Here is a 20,323-nt window from a genome sequence, read left to right on the forward strand (position 1 = left end):
CTTCTAACCTTTCACAACTTCCTTTGAGCTTTTTAGGAGCTGGTACTCAACAAGTCATTCGAACTCAGTGTTTAGAAACAGTGATAAGAGCATTACACTTTTAGCAAGATTATGAAAGACTTGAATCTAAATCTTGGATTAGAAAGGCTAATACACAACTGCTATGTTTAGTCTTGATATTTTTAAGAACTCATATGAAGCAACAGCATTAGCATCCTCTTATGTTGCAATTCATGTGAGTCCAAGGTAAGTGTGAAGACTAATCCTCTGAACACAAGAAAAAAAACACAGAGCTTTTCTCAAATAGATCCAGAGTTACCAGTGTTCTATACACTCACATTTACTACTCAGCTTTATGGACTCCTACTACGATCATAAGGAGGATAAGTTGTCGCCTGCCTTTTTTGACTTCCAGTGTTTCAGCTAATACTACTCCCTCATCCTTCACTGCCTTAAAAGGCCTTTTCTGTAATTTAAAGTATGTTAATCGAATTATCAAAGCCACTAATCCTGGCATTTCAGAGAATCCCTCATATATGTTCAAGACTTCCAGATTCTGAGTTTTCCAGCCTAGTTTTCTTAGTAAAAAGAGACAACAGAGTTGAATAAACTCAGTCAGCAAGTTCGGTTTCACACATATGCAAAATTTACTCAAGAGTCACAGATAGTAAGTCCTTATAAACTTACTAAAAATCAGTAGCAGGATATGGAAAGTAGATTCATATTGGCAGATCTGTTGCAGCTGTTACACTAGCTGTGTCTAGCTAGCAGTCTGGAGACATGAGGAACAGAATGTTTGAAGAGAGTTGTAAAATAGGAGGAAGAGATGAGTTAGGGAGTTGTGGGTAGTAAGAAAGAGACACGGCATATTAGTAAAAAGAATAAAGAACAGATCTGCAGGAAGCTTATCTGTGGTCTGGTTTCATGGAAGAGCTTTGTTGAAAGAATGCAAATCTCCAACAGTACAAAATGGAGTATTTGATCTTCCAGTTACACAAATACTAATAATAGTCATTAATCACTAGTCAAAAACGATGAAAGTTGTTAACATACTTCTGGTGTCCCACAAAAAGTTGCAGTGGTATCAGAACTTGCAATCCCTTCTTTACAAAGTCCGAAGTCGGTCAACACAACATGACCCTGTTTAAGAGAGAGTGGTATTTTAAAAACAGAACATGCTAAACATGTGGATACACATAAGTGTAAATTTTTTGAGAGAATATAGGAAATCAAGAATAATGTCGCACACTTACTAGTGAATCTAGGAGAATGTTCTCTGGCTTTAAATCCCTGTATTTAAAAAAAAAAAATCACATTACTTCAAAACAGCAGTCACTAATGCAACAGTTTCAGAGGCAAGGGCTTCTATTCTTCAGCTGAAAGCTGAATATTATGTTAAAATTTCCCATAAGATGATTTAATGTAGTGGTTTGTATTCAGTAATCTGTCCTATTTTTAACCTCTGAAGGACAAGAATACACTTCAGAAACTTACCTGTACACTATATTTATGGAGTGTAAGTAGCCCAATGCACTGGCTATTTCAGCAGCATAAAATCTGGCTCTGTGCTCAGGAAAGGAACGCTCTCTTTGTAAGTGAAAGAACAGCTGTAAATATGCAAACAGTATAATAAATAAGAACATTGCACACAAAAAAAATCAGGTTGGTAACATGTAAGTTTAACAGTAAGAAGTAATTTTATTTAGCTGTCCACTTAGGAAAAAAAAAAAAACAAACAACAAAACAAAAAAATCACAATGACGTAAACCAAAATAAAATTGGTTTTGCTGCCTGACTTTGTCATTCCTTTACTTTCTTCCTTTCTTCTCTTTTGTAGCTCAGAAATGGATAGGTAATTCAAACACTAACTAACAAACCTGTGAATACAGGTTAGCAAGACTAAATAATGCAAAATAGCCTCCTAACAGAATATAACCTCGTGTGTCACACAAGTAATCTTCCACTTCTGTATGTGCTTGTATTCAAAGTTTTGTATATAAGTATTTATATAATTGTGTTCTGAAATCATCTAGACAGATCACCTTGAGAGACGTGTATTTTCCAAGTTGATGCACAAATTTTCTCAACTGCCACTGTCTGGCTTCAAACAGTTTGAGCAGATACAGAAGTGTAGCCAAGGATTAAATCATAAACATAAAGATAAAACTATACTACCCATTCAACTTCTGGTTTTTTAAATTTTTTTAGATTTTTTTCTGTTTTCCACATACAAAGTTTGGGAAAAAAATAAAAAGTCATCAGAGCTTACCAAGAGCTTCATTCAAATTTGAAAGCTGTTTTGAACTGTATTTTAGTTTGCCTGGGAGAATGACAAACGAAGTTGTGTCCAGGAACTGAGAGCAGAGCAAACCAGGAATTCGCTCATACCTTTTAAGTAAGATGACAGTACACTAGAGAAGAGAAAGGCCTATCTTATCCCAACTCTGACACTTAAAAAGGTCAGTTCACCAGCTCTAGCTGTATCATAAATACTGACAGTAAGCCATATGAATTTGACCTAGTGCATACCCCAGTTCACATCTCATACTAGTTTATTCAACATACTTTACACTTGTCTGTGTATACGCAGCTGCAGTGACACAATAGGAAGGCTTGAGATATGCCAAAACAAACTACTACTCCTCCTGTGCTTTTTCAGATACCAGAGTTTTATCATCTACAACAGGATCCTGTCTCACCCTTCTTTCCTGTTCTGCTTTCAGCACCTCTAAGACCTTCTGAAATGTGTACATTTTACACCAATAAATTACCAAATTGAAAACACAGCAAGTGACGTGACATACAGCTCTTCTTTAAAACATGTATGTTGGATATTGAATAGTTCCTTTCATACAAAAAATTTTCACTACACTGCTTCAATCACAATTCATTTCCAAGATAGGTCCACGTATTATTAGTCTACAAGACCCTTGATTTTCCACAAAATCTTTTGAATGAACGGAAGCAACATTTATACCTTCTTATGTGTACTGGCTATTCAATCAGTTTATACATTAATTTCTTGAGCACTCCTGGAAGTACTGTGTACTTCAAAAAGCAGCAGGTCCCTAGCTGAAGACAAACTGCTCCAGAAGTATATTTAAACATCTACAGACTTTCTCCCTTTCTTTCTCAAGTTTTCCCTCAAGTTACTTAATGGCTTCTCAGATAGCATCACTTCAAGGCAAAGAATCCTGACAATAAGGCTATTTAGCAATTAGTAATTAAACTACATGAAGCTACAGAATAATCCCAAGACTGCCAATAGTATCAATGTAGTAAATTCAGTTGACGGTTTCCTTTCTTCCTTCTGCTTTTGAAGTACTAGCATGTCAGCTAATGCAGATACAAGCGGAAAAGACAGTCTGACATGGTGAAAAATGTCAACAATGCAATTTGTAATAAAGGTACATTTATGTAACTGTATAATAAAAGTTTGTATCTGACAACCATGAATTTGGGATTAAAGTTGACGACAAGAAGAGGAAGCTATAGAAGTCAGTAGTTAAACAGCAGATAACAAGAGGATTTTCAAAACTGGGAGAATACCGACCACAGCCCATAATAGAGATAACTTCATTCCTCCCACTTAGAATTAGCAAACTAGAGGGACTGAAATCCAAACACAACCACCACATACCTCTCCTCCATTAACAAAATCCAGGACAAAGTAAAGCTTTTCCGTTGTTTGGAACGAGTAATGTAATCCAACCAAAAATGGATGTTTCACATTTTTCAAAAGCACATTACGTTCAGCCATAATATGTTTTTGCTGTAAGGAAGTAAAAGATCAATAAGTAAACAGCAATTATTTTGTAATTGAGGGGAAAAGGAAGGGAAGTGGGTGGAGAAAGAATATTTCTCTTCACCTCTTTCCTATTAAGAACAATTTTTTTCTGCAGCACTTTGACAGCATAGTATTTCCCATCCAGTTTTCGTTTTGCAAGAAGAACCTGTGAAATTCAAAATAAATGAAGAAATGTGATTGTTGCAGTTCACATTCTATTAGTAATATTTTCATAATTTCACCATAACTGGAAAGTATTCATCCCCTTCTTTGCAGTTAAGTTTCTCTGATTTTAATATAGTCCGTTAGCAATATAGTCACCAATAGAGTGAGTTTACAGTTCAGTAAAATCTGTCATGATAGTGACATCATTAAAGTCTGAGTTATAACATTCATTTTCCAGGACCTGCTGAATCTCTATCAAGATCAATTTCAGCTGGTTCTCTAATCTTTAAAGATAATTTAATGGAAAACAAAAACTTGAAAAGTAACGTGAAAACAAAAATTTCAAGAGGGATTCTCTGTTGCACCTTTGTAGAATATCAACATTTAAGTAACTTTTCAATAGGCTGTTGCTCACGCTGCTCCACAGCATTAAGGGTTTGACAAAACAGTCTGTGCCAACAAAGGGAAATGCACAATTTGTCCTCCAGCTGCTGCATAAGCACAGGGTACCTCCCTTCCTCCCTGGGGGAAACAGAGGATCCCTATGGCTTGTAACAAGAAAGGGAAACGCTCCATTTTATTATTCCCAACAAGTGACTGATGGTGCCAACGATTGCCACACGAGGGAAGAAATGGCAGGACTATAACGAAGCAGCAAGTTCCAAGGATCCAGTATGACAGTTTTTATTCCATCCCAGACTAAGACCACTTCCAAAACCTCTGGCCAAGTCTAACCACCAGTCACAGTGCACAAGACACCAGCTAGCATCCTTGCACTGTGGTAAGACAGGGTGATAAGCAAGCTTACCTTGCCAAAGCTGCCTTTCCCAATAACTTTCAGGAAATCAAAGTCTGTTGGTTTAGCACTGAAAGATATTTAGGAAGGAGACAGGTCACCTGGGTAGAAATTACAAGCTTTACAGGTATAGAGCAGTCTAGTGTAGCACTTGAGTTGTAATGTGAGAAAAACCGTCTGTATAGCATCCTCCTTCATTCTACCCAACGCCTGGACTTCTGCAGACCTTCCCTCTGAGATGATAATTCCCCTTCATTTTGCAATTCCATTTTCCTCCAGAGAAAGTGTTCAAGTTACATCCTTTGCGCTTATTTTATTTTGTAAGTTTAAGATGTTAAGGGGGAGCAAGACCACTCTTTTATTCTCCATGGTCTAGTTTCTTATAATTTTTAAGTCTCTAATTCCCCAGGACTTTTCCTGGAGCTTATTTCTCAGAGGGCCAAATGGATTCTCAATCTTACAGGAGGGAAGGAAGGACTGTTTGTTATCCATTCTCCTTTTGCTTATCCCATCCTTCCCTCCAGCCATTCCCCTCTCACTTTAAATTACAACACGAGGATGGAGGCCCTAGCACCTTCCTCTTCTGTGTGTACATATGAACTCGCTCTCAGTTTTTCCATTTCCCACATTACCTCTCCTTTCAGTTATTTCCCAGGATTCCCTCATTTTTTCCTAAATACAATGCAGAGATATTTTTGTCAGCAAAACAATTATCCATGTTTTCAAATTCCAAAACAACAGTTACATCACCATACACCTCTCTATTCATTGCCCCTGAAGGGAAGTACTCTTGAATTTCATTTCTTACTGCAATCTATTAAGCATTTCCTCCTGTTAGCCCAGAACAAATCTGTGATGAAAGCAAAACCAAAATAGCTGTCATCTCATAAATGAGAAAAGCACAGATTCACACAGAACTGAGAACAGAAACTCTACAGAAGACACCAAATAGAAAAGCAAGTTATGACTGCAGTAACTAGCTTCGGAGTATCAACAAGATACGCTGCTCCTTCGCCATGCATTAAACCCAACTTGTTTTCAGAAACTGCTCGTATTCTTTAGAGTTGTGTGACCACTCCCAATACAGAGAGGTCATCTTTGCTGTAAGATCCTTAAGCAAAAGAATAGCAGACTAACGAAATCCAAAGGTGAAAAGGAAAAAGTATTTTAGAAGTGGTTGTTTATGTAGCACAGGATTCAATGTTTTGCTTCCTCCCGAGCAGTGCAAATCAACAAATAAAGGCATATATCCAAATAACTTTTCATATTATTAATAATTATGCTCGGTCTAATTTGACAGGTTTTAAAATCAATCTTAATACAATTTAATTAATTACATTTCAATTAAATTTAATTGATACCTACTGAGGATTTCCAGATGGTCCCAAATTGATATTCTGTGAGGTAGAGTTTAACTGTTGGGAGAAACAAAGAGGTTTATTTTTAGTGGGTTTATTTATTTAATTCTCTCTTACATTTCAACCAATATTAATTCCAAAATACTCTACTAATTTGCTCAATCTGTAACTTCACATTTGTTACAGAGATCTAACATCCATACTGGGAACTTTCTAAGTTGAAATAGCTGTCTATCATCACCTTGTCACAAATCATTTCTATATACATCATATTAAAGGATGAAGATAATAAAATAATTGTGTCCAGACACAGAGGACAAGATTAGGAAGAAAAATTTAAGCTTGTTTCAACAAACAGCTTGCTCCTGATCCAGAACTTTTCTGTATTTGCTCTAGGAATGTATTTTTTATCTCTTATTCTAAATTTTCCAAGATCTTACCAATAAAATAATTTTAAACCCACACTGTTTATGCAAGAATAATTAATGAAAGACTGTGCTTTAAAAAAAAAGAAAAAAACAAAAGTGAACATTCTCCCCACCCCACGAAAAACATTACCAACCTTTTATACCCTGATATTAAAGGTTAACTAACCCAGTTCCAGGAATGGCATGAATCTTACCAGTACACACCCAGACAGAACTTTTAATTACAGGGAGAGGAGGAAGGCACTGCCATTTATGTAATTTTCTCCATTTTGTTTTTGATTAAAAAAAAAAAATAGTATTTGTACCCTCATTGTGGCTTTGGACTTTATTAGAGAATAATAAACTGCCTTCAAACACAAGTTACCTGCGGACAGGCTAGCAGGCATCACAAAACCAGTACTCTTACACAATCCCTGACAGCAGCGCAGGATGCTGCTATTCACTAATAAGAGCCAATCACGCAATAGCACTGAACAGTTTTTAAAAAGCTATTATTGAAGTTTTAAGATTTTCCTTTTCTTGAGGGCTTATTTTTGTTCCTTATTCTCCAGCTTCATCACTTACTGTAACTATGAGAAGGTGAATTTGGTATCAAAAAGTATGCTTCAGGTCACTAAGCATCTTTGAAATGACACTTTGAGAAAACTCTCAATCTGCTGTGGATCACACAAACCAAAATGACAACTCATATCTTTGACAGGGTCTGAATAAGAACAGAAGTACTAAGATTACATTTGTATATCCAGAAGTAAGCCACAGAGAAAGCAAGCTTAAATATGGCACTTCTGCCTTCCTAGAAGTACTCCTTTTTTCAAGCAGCACTGTTTCTGAAGGGTGTAAATTAATTTTCAGAGAATACATTTAGCTATGTAGTGAGTGGCTTGTGTGACAAAAGAGACTTGAGACCTCACACAGTGCTATATGTAAAATGAAATCAAATCCATCTTTGTTCCTGAGTGACTTTTAGAAAGACTGCATTTTCTCCTCCAAATTATATTTCTCTCCCTGTTTAAAAAAAAACCAAACCCAAACAACGAAACAACACACAAGCAACAAAAAGACAAACATTCAATCTGCCCTGCTCCTTGCCAGATGTTCTTAGCAAGAGCCTTTGAAGAGACTGTAAAAACTGTGACAGCTAAGCTATGACTAAACCTGTATTTCTTTAACCCATACAGCAAGTGGGGAAGAAGCAGGACAAAGCTAGTGATCACTTTTACCCTCTCTGCAGTTCCACATATGACAGAAAAATATCTTACAGCCCACAGTGGCACACATTTGCTTAAAATAACATGGAGGGGATTTATTGCAAAACCAACCAGTAATTTCAGTAAATAGTATACCTATGATTGCCCTCAAGCAGCTTAAATTTAGAAAACTCTACTACTTCTTTTTTATTACCTTCCGACCACTCCTTTCATCTTCATCTTCAGATGGATCCGACTGGTGTTTTGGGTTATCCATCTGAAGAAATGCTCTGACATCTGGGCTAAAAACACAGTTAACTTCATTAGCACACCAATAATCTGCATGATTTTCAGCCATAACCACAGGAAGCATAGGATTAAACAGCAGCCTACAGAGATGCTACTCATCATGAAGTTTTATATTTAAATTCTGGTAATTAAGGACTGTGTACATGCCTTTATAGCAACATAATTCAACTGCTGAATGTGTTACATAGAGTACATAAAATTATCCACTTGCAAAAACCTGACATGTTAAAGTATATATACATGAAGACTTCATAAGGAAACACTCTGCAGAACTGCATTAAAAGGTAATTATTAGAAGAAGATATGAGTTTTAACTGGCTAGCAACCACCAGGAAAACAATTTTCTTTCAAAAAAATGAAGAATTTAAAACCACTTTTACATTTCCAAATTAATGAAATAGTCCAACACAATACAGAATTAAATACGTAGCCCGTATCCCAAAGAGAGAGACATGTTCCAAGAGGTACGTGGCAGTAACATTCCTATCCCCATTTGCTTTAAAGCAGAAGACAGCGATTTTGTATTCAGAGTGCATTCTAGCTGGGCACTGACAAGACAATGCCAGGAATCCTTCCAGTGAGCTGCATGACACAAATGCTACCCTTCAGGAACCAGCAAGAGAGACTACAAGCTTCCCACAGTACCTAAGCAGGTGCATTTTAACTTCAGCATTGGTTTCTAGCTCTGTCTTGGTGGGGGCTGGGGGAAGAAGACTGGAAGAAAAGAAGGAAGAGAGGGGAATTCTGAGAAGCTGCTCCAGGAAGCAAGACTAACCAATTCTAAGTTAAAAAGAATGTAATGGCTTTCTTAACCACAGTACAGTGAGGGAGTAAAGAATAATTAATACAAGTGAGGCAAAACTAATTCCTAAGCAAATGGGTATCAGGTATAGCCTGTATACCACTTGAAGAGTTGATTTGAATCTTTCACGTTCCTTCAGTTCACTAAAAGGCAACCTGCTTATCAAGGAAAAAAAATCTTACCTAAATTTCTGAGATAAAGTTATTTGAAAAGGTCTCAGGGTAGTCATTGATTGGAAACTCTGCATGAGCCTTTCAGTACAGGAAAAGCACTAACTTACTATGCAGCTGCTCTTTTAACCCTAGTATATATAAAACAGAGTAATTTTATATCAGAAGTAGATATACATGCTTTGCTATTTTCAAGCCATTTCACCCTCAGCACTTCTCTAAAGTCAGGATCAGAAGAGATGAGCTGTTTCTGACATTGCTCCAGCTCCTGTATTTCATACTAGCATTACCGAACCTAATTCCTGTGCCATACTACCTAAGGCTCCCAGTGTCCATCGCTTACCTTCTGTATTCCTAAACCCTATTTGAAATCTGCTTCAGTGACCATCAGCCTTTCAGGTTTAGAATGCAGCAAAAAGACTGGTCATACGACTTCCTACCATCATTTCAGTTTAATTCTTCCCATCTTACGTGAACTCTAAATTCTGATCTGCTTCAGAGTCTGTCTTGTATCCTGAGTCTCAAGAAGACAAAAATCACTATGGTTTGAATATTATAGTAACGTTGGCTCATGATGCAACAATTTAAGTTTCAGAATCTCTGGATATGATAACATCAAGAATAAAAAGTTATGGTCAATGCTTTTCACTAGACAGAATAATGAAATCAGACCTTAATTACCTTTCAGCATTAACTATTCTGGACAACTGACTGATTAAATAGAGCATGTTGTAATACATCTCAGACAGTTACTATAGTAACTTTGTCCATGACTGAATTCACAGCAGGGAAACAAACACAACAACAACAAAACAAAACGAACAAAAACCCCCAACAAAACCAAACCAAACCAAAACTCAAACCAACAAAAAAACCAATCCCAAACAACAAAAAAACTCCGTTCACAGTAAAAGGCTGCTGTACGGTTGCAGGGTATTCAACAATCTCCACAATACATGGCAGCCAGAAGCACAAGTGATCAATGTTATATTGTTCACATTCGTAATTTTAAAAGTACTGCAAAGAAGTAGTAACTAAAAATAAAAAGGTTAATGTAGCAATTTCTTAGGCAAGATTGCAGCACGTTATGCAAAATGCTATATAGCAGTGGGTCTTCTATGCTGTATTAGCTCACATGCATTAACTCAAGGTATTTTAAAATACACTGAAACTATTCCTAAAATACCTTCAAAATATCAAATTAGAAGGATCAAGAAAAGAGTTTAAAAAAGGATGCTCAACACCGTCATCTTTAGAATCATAGAATCATTTTGGTTGGAAGAGACCCTCAAAATCATTGAGTCCAACCATTAACCTAATTCTGGCACTAAACCATGTCCCTAAGAACCTAATCTACATGTCTTTTGAAGATCTCCAGGGATGGTGACTCAACCACTTCCCTGGGCGGCCTGTTCCAATGCCTGACAACCCTTGCTGTGAAGAAATTTTTCCTAATATCCAATTTAAACCTCCCCAGGCACAACTTGAGGCCTTTCCCCTTGTCCTATCACTTGTTACTTGGGAAAAGAGACCAGCACCCTCCATGCTACAACCTGCTTTCAGGTAGCTGTAGACAGTGATAATGTCTCCCCTCAGCCTCCTTTTCTTCAGGCTAAACAGCCCCAGTTCCCTCAGCTGCTTCTCATCAGACTTGTGCTCCAGGCCCCTCACCAGCTTCACTGCCCTTCTCTGAACTCTCTCCAGCACCTCAATATCTTTTCTGTAGTGAGGGGCCCAAAACTGAACACAGGATTTGAAGCTGGGCCTCACCAGTGCTGAGTACAGTGAGACAATCACTTCTCTAGTCCTGCTGGTCACACAGTTTCTGATACAAGCCAGGATGCTGTTGGCCTTTTTGGTCACCTGGGCACACTGCTGACTCACGCTCTTACAGAAAGCAGAGGCTCAAAAAGCCATCAGGTACAGTAAGATTTTAAAAGATCATAACTAATGTAATGCAAGGTTTGCTTTCCCTGACACAAACTGCAATATGTTACAATCCAGGGGTTTCATATTCATTTTTATATTCATCCCACTTCAAAACCAGAAAAATCTAGTCACTCTTTCTTCAAGGGAACAAATGCAGAACCCCGCTTCTCACTTAAAGAACTGATAACTCATTTCCCCACAGAGGTTGCAGGGTATTGTCATCCTCAAGTTCTTCAAGTGTTATGCAAATGTTCTCATTTTCATTAAGGAGCTACTTTGGACTATCTAAAAATAACTACATCTTTAATGCATCCTCTATTATACATTTGGATTCAAACAGATTTTCTTTGTACATGTTCTGAGAGACAATTAAATGTGTTACTTTTTCAGTGAAGACCTACGTTTGAGGGGGCGAGCAGTCCAATTTGAGTAGTTGCTCAGTGATTTAGGGAGCCTCACAGTGCTCACAAGTAGCCAACTCCCAGCTACTACTCAGGCAGCAAGGGGAATGCATTATCAAACTTCTATCCCTTCTGACATTTTTTTTGCAACATCTGCATTTTACCTGTGAGAATGAATTCTCTATCAAATACAGTTAACTGAGTAAATGCACCTGGAAGTCAGTCCATTTAACTCCCAACTGGGTCTAAGCCACTGATCCGTCTCACCCCTATTCCACCTGACAGCAGGAAAATCTTTATCAACCATTATAGGGTCTCTCTAATCACCCTAACGCACTTCAGCTTTTTGTTTGGTTTGTTTTTGAGCAGAAAGGTTTGGCTTTGATACAATATTCAATAAACATGTCAGGCTCAAGAACAAAGAAGAACACAATGCTGCATGTTTCAGAGAATAATGTAAACATTACCATCTTTGGACACACAAGTCTGACATTTCTGCTTTTCACCTTAGATGTTCAGGTGCCTTCCCTTGCAGAAATGAGGATATCATTATGAACCATCCTTAAGCTTTCGTGAAACCGTTTTCCTAGGTAGGACTTAAAAATATGACATCTTGATATTGGTTTTAATGCTTAAAAGATGTAATGGAAGGTGGCCTGCCTTAAAGTTCTGTGAGAATGCATAACCCGCAAAGTCTTCCTTGTATATTACTAGCTTTACAGAAGTTATTTTACCTAATATCAAATTTAATTAGCACATTAAAGCAAAATGGTCTAAGAAAGCAAAGATGTGAACTACCTGTGAAGACTCAGCCACCACACATTCCTTGAGTAGTTTCTAGCAGATTTTCCAAAAACAACACCAAACTCCCCCAAAAAACCACACCAAAACAAAGTCATAACATTTTCACATTTCTTCACTAATAAAATTAATTGGCACACAGAAAAGGTGACAGGTTTTGTAATTATTAATATGACTTGTTGCAATGGAGCACTGCAAAAAGTAAAAGTTCACTCCAGAAAAACAAAGTACCTTGCAGTAATTAAAAGAAAAACAACACAGAAATTACTTTAAAATTAAATGCTTTTGCACTGAACTGTGAACTAAAGGCTTGCCTTTTCTACTACATAAATCACTGTTACATAAAGGCTGGGGAATAGGAGAACAGCACATGACAAACTTCAGTCTCTATTTTGTTTTTATTGTAGAGCTATGTCTAATAAACTTGATTTAAAACACTTTCGACAGCACCAAAACACTTGAAGACCTGTTTCTTAATAGTATTTTAAGTTAGTTTGGATGGATCAGACAGGCTAAGTGCCTTGTTAAAGAACGTGGATTCAGCTACAGATGCATTTCAGTGTAAAACCATTTTAAAAGCTCACAAAAATCTAAAAGACAAGTGGATTTGAGGTTTGCCTTTTTTTTTTTTTTAGCACACACTTTTGTGATGTGCATAAAAAGGTACCATTTCACCTTTCGAGAACAAGTACAGTATGTTTTGAGACACAGTATTTGGTACTTGGACACACCGACAATCACGTAGGGGGGGAGATTGTGCTAAATACCACCAGTGTCCTTTCCTAATATAACAAAACAGATTAGCTTTCAGTAATTATTTAAAATGCTTTCTGTTCTTTCCCTCAGAAGAAGCTGACTATGACCACAAACCTGGTGGAAAACTCTTCCACTGTAAATACTTTGTTTCAAAATTTTTTCCACTTATAATAAGGAAGTACATATAAAATGCTCTTTTTTTTTCCAAAAAAAAGGAAGGAAGTACATATTTCAATTTAACAGGACATTAAATAGTTCATTTGTTGGGAAAAAAAAAAATCTGATTACACTCTGCAGCAACATTCTGTTAGACATTTTTCTTCCTGTGGAAAATGGGCAGTTTCACAGGTTGTACAGATAGGCTAAGTAAACAAAGCATACATATTAAAGACATTTACTCAACACTAAAACGAAACACAGAGCTTTACCATTTCACTAGTTCAAGCAACATAGAAAACCGCATGGATTTGGTTTAAACTGATTAGGTATAGATTTAAACTGGAAGAAACATGCTGTTTACTTGCCCAAATTAGTTCACACACAGAAGCACCATCCTCCAGTTTTAACTGGAGCTGACTCTAGCACATCATCTCTCATTCATCACTGTCCCACCGGTGAGGTTAACACACCCACATTTCTTCTGATGGAAGAGTTTATGTGCAAATTTAGTCACTTGCTTTAGGCAGGTCAGCTTGGTTATCCCAAACCACCTAGGCAAGCTACTTGGTTCAAGTTCACACACGAACTGCTCTAACCAAAGGATGCAGGCAGTGACTTACTCCCAGCAATGTAGTAGCAAGTGACAGCAGAGCCCTCAAACACTAAAGCTATCAACAAAACAAACACCTGCCTTACAGCAACAGAGTTCACACTGGAATCTGCACCCTTTCAACTAAGATCAGTTAACTGCCTGCAAGTTTATTTGTAGATCAATTTTCAGAAAACGAAAGTATTTTTATACTGTTCATCTGTAGATTTTTCCTGAATGAATGAACAGTCATATTGAAGTTTATTTATTATACTTAAGGGCACTGAACAGGTATAACACATTTGCTGGTTAAAAGTACTTAATTTGCATTTTTTTTATTTGACATCTCATGTCTTTTAAATAGTCCTTATAAAACAGAAATGAAACTACTTACTGGTTGCATAGCTCTGGCTGTCTAACTAAATTTTGAATGAATTCATTCAGTCCTGCTCTTCTCTGCTTAATAAAGTCTAGGAAAAAAAAAAAAGAGGTAGATTTATTAGAATGATCAGACATCCTGCAAAAAAGACTTATTTTCCAATTTAGGTTTTTTTTTTTAATGACTTAAACAGTAGTTAAAAAGAGATTGGTTTATGACTGGTGCAGAATAGGATTGGTTTTACATATGAAAATCACAAGTTTAAAACATTCAGGTGAGGTAAGAGAACAATTTTCAGTTTCTTCTGCAACACTACTTGAACATGTAGAAAGCCAGGTGGATTAAAAGTGCACCGAAGGGCTTCAAGAACAGTGTGCAACCACCATGGGCTAACCTGTGCAGCCTTCGTTGCATGGGTGAGCCCTTCAGGACTCGATTCTACTCAAAAAAAACCAAAGCCACAGGCAAAACTTGGTATCAGTTGCACAAGTTTTCACATGAACAGTCCCACCAAGCAGCATATTTCTGTAATACAGGTATGGCAGCATACAAGTTGCTCAATTCATCCAGCCAGGAGGCACTTGGATGTAACCATTAAAGATAACCAAGTAAAGTGCTTTTGCTTCGATTTTGAACACCATCTCCAATTAAAAAACAAACAAACAAACAAACAAACAAACAAAAAAAATCCTCAGAATCTCCACATTCATCCAAAGCTTAAAACACATAACTCTTTTTTCAGCAATATGGAATGACACACAAGGGGGATGAAATAGAAAGAGAGCTCTAACACAACAAGTGTAAACCAGAGTAATGTTGCCTTTCACTACTCGTGTCAACAATAATTTGTATGGAAAAAGAAAATTTAACTTGTTTATTAACTTTCAATATACTCCAATTTCACAAGACTCTGTCACATATAGATTACTGACAACTATTAAAATTTAAAAATTGAATTTCAAATAAAATCTGTATTTAAAATATTAAGAAAAATGCTCATATTTTTTCACAGATATAATCCCTCAATGCTTCTTAAGGGTATTTAATAACCCCAAATTACTGACATCAAACAGGAAAGTAAATTTGCATGAAGATGCTACAGGAGTCACCAACATCAGCAGTTTCAGTGCAGAAGATGTATAATGCCATCAGCCACTCAAAGCCTACAGAGCTGTCCACATTGTTGAGGATAAAACACCTGCATCACGTCAGCTCAAACGTATTCTGTAATTTTCTAGTTCTGCATTTTGACTGTTTTTTATGATCTCCCTCTGTCCCTTTTTTTGAAGTTAAAACAAGATTAATTTTGAAGTTACCTAAGTGACAATAAAAATGGAGCATTTAATGACAATTTAGGTTATGAAGGTATTTTTGGTAGATTTTGGGAAAAGGGATATCTAAGTTTCACTCTGCTGCACCTACGACTCCAATGCAATAGTACAATATTGCATACCTAAGCATGGATTGACAGAAGTAAAATATCTTTTCAAGATCTGTAAAATAAGCTACTTATTTCAGAAGCCAGCAGAAACATTACAAAGCTTCAATAAATCACTGTTAAGATACAGAATTATTAAATGAACATCATGGCTCCATCTCCACCTTGCCCCCCAGCAAGAAACATCTTGAGAACTATTGTTTCTCATGCTTCAAGGATTTCAGCATAGTTTGTAGAAATTTAAAACAAGTCTGAGAACATCCTTTTACATATGTAGTTTCAATAAAGTTTTAGGGGGGTTTTGTTTGTTTTTGGTTTGGGTCTTTTTCTTCCATATTTAAATTCCAGTTTCCTAAATTTGCCTCCAAGAAATCCACTGGTACATTTGGTTGTACAGCAGATCAGCTCTGAAAACCTCAAGGTACTAGAAAACGAAAGAAACTAAATGAAACAAGAAGTCCCTATAGACACAACACATTTAGAACTTTTGGCAATCATTTACATTTTCACCAGAAGAGGACATCAGTGCTCAGACACCTGCATTTGATAATTTTAATAAAAAAAATAAAAGGGAGCTTCACATCAGGATCCAGATGATTAACAGTAGCTGCCAAAAATTAATGTTTGAAAGAACTTTAAAACACACCAAACAACATGTCCCAAGAGTTCAACACCTTTGGATTCACTTGTTCTTCAGCAAAGGAGAAAAATTACATGCTGGAAACAGGTGCAGGAGGAGGTGAAACTACACAGAGTCTGATCACATCAGCAAGCCCGGGGAGGGTGAGAGGTGCCCAGTGACCATCAGAAAAACCCTGAAGTAAAAAGGGCCTGAATGAAGGGTACAAACACACAGAGCAAAGGCCTTGCCTCCTCATTTGCTTTTTTTATTTATTCATCGGTGGTGCCACCTAGGTTGATTCAATACACATTTCCATTAGTATTTTGATGTGGGCAGAGCAAGCTTAACTGGGACCCATCACTGCTAACTGGATCACATCATGTTCACATCAGACAGGCTTCTGTAAGTGGAACAACAGGAAGAGGTTCAGTTTCATCTAAACTGCAGAAGGAAGCACACTTAGATATAGAGAGTTCAAAAGTCATTGAAGATAAATCCTGTAGTTTCATTTTTCAGAGAGGAAAAAAAAAAAGTCACACAAAGGAAGTTTAAATTTTACTAGGCATACATTCAGAAGACTCTGGGTTTTGGCTTTTGCTTTTATAGAAGGCAAATCACACCTGACAGTTGAAAATCTCTCACAATCCTGAACACAGGAGGGTTGGGAGAAGCTACAGCCTTCGGCACAAGAAAGGCCCTGGGCCACTAAGTGTTACTTTGTTCACAATCCCAAGGTAGAATACCTACCTACGCCAGCTCCTGCTCTTGACTGAAGCATGACTAAACTTGGGTTTAGTCATTGTTTTGAGAACTGGTGTAAAACTCATCTAAGATAGCTTCTTGTAGGCTGGAATAGATCAATTTTCATATAAAGAAACTGACAAAATGAGTAATAAGATGATAACTTACCGGGATCAAAATTATCTCCAAATATTCTTTTAGCTGGAATCTTCAGGTTCATGGTGGGAAATTGCTTCTTTAGCTGAAAACAAAACACATACAATTAGATTGTGCTTAGACAAAGTGCCTAGAAATAATTGCATTTTGTTTGTGTTCTGATTAACAGTTGGAACATCTGATTCTTAGTAATTCTGTTCCTCTCTGCCATCTTCTCTAATCATACAATTGGGGAAAAAAAACAAACCCCAAACAATCTGTACTCAGCTTGTTTGCACCAGTCATACTCTTTTAAATTCAAAGGCCATCTCACTTTAGAAAGCTATGGACTATTGCAGCTGTCTTCTGCAATACTGCCAAAACAGTTTTCCACTTGTGCTAGATTAAAAAAGTAGGCTAGAATTTCAATGTGGGTTTTATTTTCCTGTTTACTTTCTTGCTCCATCAATTCTCTATCTCTCTTGGGTTTGTTGTTTTCTTGTTTGCTTGCACAGGGGTGAGTCTTAAGATGGGCTGGGGATACAGGCCTCTGGGTTTTGCCCAAACATTCTTAAAGCTTTAGAAACCACAGGTAGTCTACCCCTAAGTCAAAATTGTAAAAGGATGAAAAGCCTACTTCATGATACTGCATTTGATAATTTGATTATATTTGACACTTGATAAACTGCCCAGAGGATTGTATACAATAGCACTGAATTGATTAAAAAAAAAAAAAAAGACACAAGCCAATCCATGATTACATTTGCTTCATCTTCAAGCACTCCAGAAGAACAATTCTACTCTCATCCTCCTTAAGATAGCAGTTTTCTAATACAGTAGCTGGCAATTCTTCTTTCCTTAAAAACATCAGTATCTCTTCCAGTTGGCAGCACAAGTTCTTTCTGGTGTACTATGCTATACAAATTACACTGAATAGAAACTGTACTAAAAGTCCTCTGGGTTATGCTTCCCCAGGACCTCCACCCCTACATGCATTAGAAAAACCAGTCCTGAACAAACCGCAGAGCAACGTGAAACTGAATGGCAAGAGACAGTGGCAAGGGAACAGCATTGCCAACAGGCACTCTGCAGGTATGGGAAAAGGGACACTGTTTCCGCATCACTTGCAAGTCTATCCCAAGAGGCAGGCAAACACAGCATGGTGTATCCAACAGCTCCAAGCTCACTGCGCGCATATGCGTACCACTGCCACATACAAACCCGTGTTCGGTGAGGCAGAGGGAGAAAAGCCTGACTGCTTCTCATAGAGGCAATGGAAGGGAAACAGAGGCAGAGGGAAGCAGCTGGCAATCTTATGTGGATCATAGAGGAATTATTTCTTCTTTTGTTAAAGCAGAAATTGTGGGCTCTAAACACAAAGAACTGGAGGAGGGTATGACACGGACACATAACAGACCGCATGGCTGAGCAAGTATTTGCACCACTTGCCCACTATGTAAAAGGGGAAAAGTCCTCTTCTAGTTAAAAAAACCCAATAAATCCACACTTATTTGCTGAAGAGGCCTATTTTATTTGGACCACTGCCACAAAATTTGGCTATGAAACTGCAGGTAGGAATTGCCATGACTGACTTATCAATACATTTATATTAAGAAACAAGGGTCTGTTCACTGCCTTCAATACTTCAAAGTAAACTACTGATTTTAAGAGAAATTTATCTATGTCGATGTTTTAAGTTTTGCAGTGATTTTTACCATAATGAACAAACGCAAATTTCAGATGTTTTGGCAACCAGTAAATGGGAAGTTTCTCTCATTACACGATGATCCCAAGCAACAATTAAAAAACCAAAAGTTTCAGATAAGTGGATTTTGAGTTTGAAATTCAAGCAAACCCAAGTTTAAAAAAAGAAACACCCTGTAATTCTCTTTAATCAGGCTCTGATGGTTATTGAATGTTGATTCAAACTCCTCAATAAGGGAATTAACTGAAACCATACCACTGCAAACAAGTGTTACTCTGTGTGCTATTCTGGCATGATTCCATAGCTTGCATTTTTGCTTACCGTGTTGTAGAGTTTATCAAACTCTGCATACCGTCTGAAGACAAACCATTCATTTCTGCCAACTGAGACCAACACTTTGTAAACCTGCAGTAACAAAGATGAAGTTATTGCCAACAGTAAAGTTTAATAAAACCTCCCAGGTTTAATCCTGTGGTGGAAATAAGGAGAGGTTGTTAAATGTATTATGTAAATGTACTTTGTTAACCTATATATTTGTTACAGACACACAGACATCAACACAAATCATTAAAAGAAAATTTAGAAGAGTGCAGTATTTTACAGAAATAGTTTTTGATTACCTGGTGTAAAAAAAAAACCACAAAAACAAACAAAAAACAAACCAACAACAACAAAAAACAACCAACACCACACTTATTTAATGGAGTTTCATAAATTAGTTCATATCTAACAAGAACACCTGGCCACTAGATATTATAGTAGTCCATAAATATTTGCTATGAAGTTTGTTAGCAATTTGATAAGCTGTAATAAAGACTAATATTAAGGAAGTAAAGCATTTAAACACTGATTATTATCTTCACAAAACCTAAAGAGAAAGCACATATGGAAGGCAGTTACAAAGATAACTGTTTCTTGCAACATCTTGAATACATATTATAGTCAGGATCCTGGCAGATGGCCTGGGACTTAAACACAATTGTTTGGGGGCGGGAAACTGTTGCTATGGCTGAAAGACAGCGTAGGTTACATAATACATAGCATTGGGATCAAGGCGGGCGTAGCTGGAACCTGCTGCACAGTTCTGGCCATTCAGAAACCATGGCAGCAGTGGACTCCAGCAACTAGACAGACTGTCAATCCCTGCCTTCATAAATCTGGTTCACAGACAAGTGTTCAACAGGCTTCTCCTCTTTTATGCAACTAGCTGACCTCCCTTCTCCACCTTCTCGTACTTCCAGAGGGAGCCCGGATATTCCTGCAGGGGAGAGGATGGACACAGCAAGGGAATAAGCACAGAAGGCTGCAAATTCCTGATGTAGGAAACTGGACCAATATCCCAGCCTCTCTTCTGTCCTACAATAGCATCTTACCTCTCTAATTCCATCTGTGGAAGCAGCAGCCACCACCATCAGTTCCTTAGCCTGGCATTTGCATTTATGCTATTTTAACTGCTCAGATAAGCTGCTCTCAGTCTTCCCTGGGAAACACAAGAGGCTCGATAGAAGTGTCTAGCAGGACGCTGGTGAGACTCTAATTAGAAATCTAGACTTCCCTTATACTGCTAAACCTAGCTATGTACCTTCTATAGCCTCCCTAGACTGTAAAGAGGGAAAGCTTCAGCTGCAAAGACTCATGTACTGTCCTCCTGAGCTAGGTATCTTAT

At 37.4% G+C, this 20,323-nt stretch overlaps 1 protein-coding gene and 1 long non-coding RNA gene across 7 annotated transcripts in view; one reads left to right on the forward strand and one right to left on the reverse strand.

Moving 5' to 3' along the window:
* LOC309436469 overlaps positions 1–15,871 on the forward strand; it is a 26,774-nt gene extending 10,903 nt beyond the window's left edge. The window contains exon 3 of the long non-coding RNA XR_014183349.1: positions 15,029–15,871. This is a non-coding gene — a long non-coding RNA (uncharacterized lncRNA). The remainder of the gene's footprint in view (positions 1–15,028) is intronic.
* The window catches only part of LOC309436467 (serine/threonine-protein kinase Sgk3), a 59,658-nt gene that overhangs the window by 5,425 nt on the left and 33,910 nt on the right, over positions 1–20,323 (reverse strand). For all 6 annotated transcript variants that reach the window (XM_082045667.1, XM_082045668.1, XM_082045670.1 and 3 more), the window contains exons 3-13: positions 18,979–19,062; positions 16,986–17,058; positions 14,032–14,107; positions 7,936–8,023; positions 6,114–6,163; positions 4,761–4,818; positions 3,870–3,953; positions 3,641–3,772; positions 1,495–1,607; positions 1,254–1,290; positions 1,054–1,140 (exon numbers count right to left, since the gene is read on the reverse strand). In XM_082045667.1, coding sequence (XP_081901793.1) covers positions 1,054–1,140; positions 1,254–1,290; positions 1,495–1,607; positions 3,641–3,772; positions 3,870–3,953; positions 4,761–4,818; positions 6,114–6,163; positions 7,936–8,023; positions 14,032–14,107; positions 16,986–17,058; positions 18,979–19,062 — 882 coding nt within the window. The remainder of the gene's footprint in view (positions 1–1,053; positions 1,141–1,253; positions 1,291–1,494; positions 1,608–3,640; positions 3,773–3,869; positions 3,954–4,760; positions 4,819–6,113; positions 6,164–7,935; positions 8,024–14,031; positions 14,108–16,985; positions 17,059–18,978; positions 19,063–20,323) is intronic.

The sequence above is a fragment of the Streptopelia decaocto genome (assembly GCF_964273445.1).
Source record: "Streptopelia decaocto genome assembly, chromosome: 2".
Lineage (NCBI taxonomy): Eukaryota > Metazoa > Chordata > Aves > Columbiformes > Columbidae > Streptopelia > Streptopelia decaocto.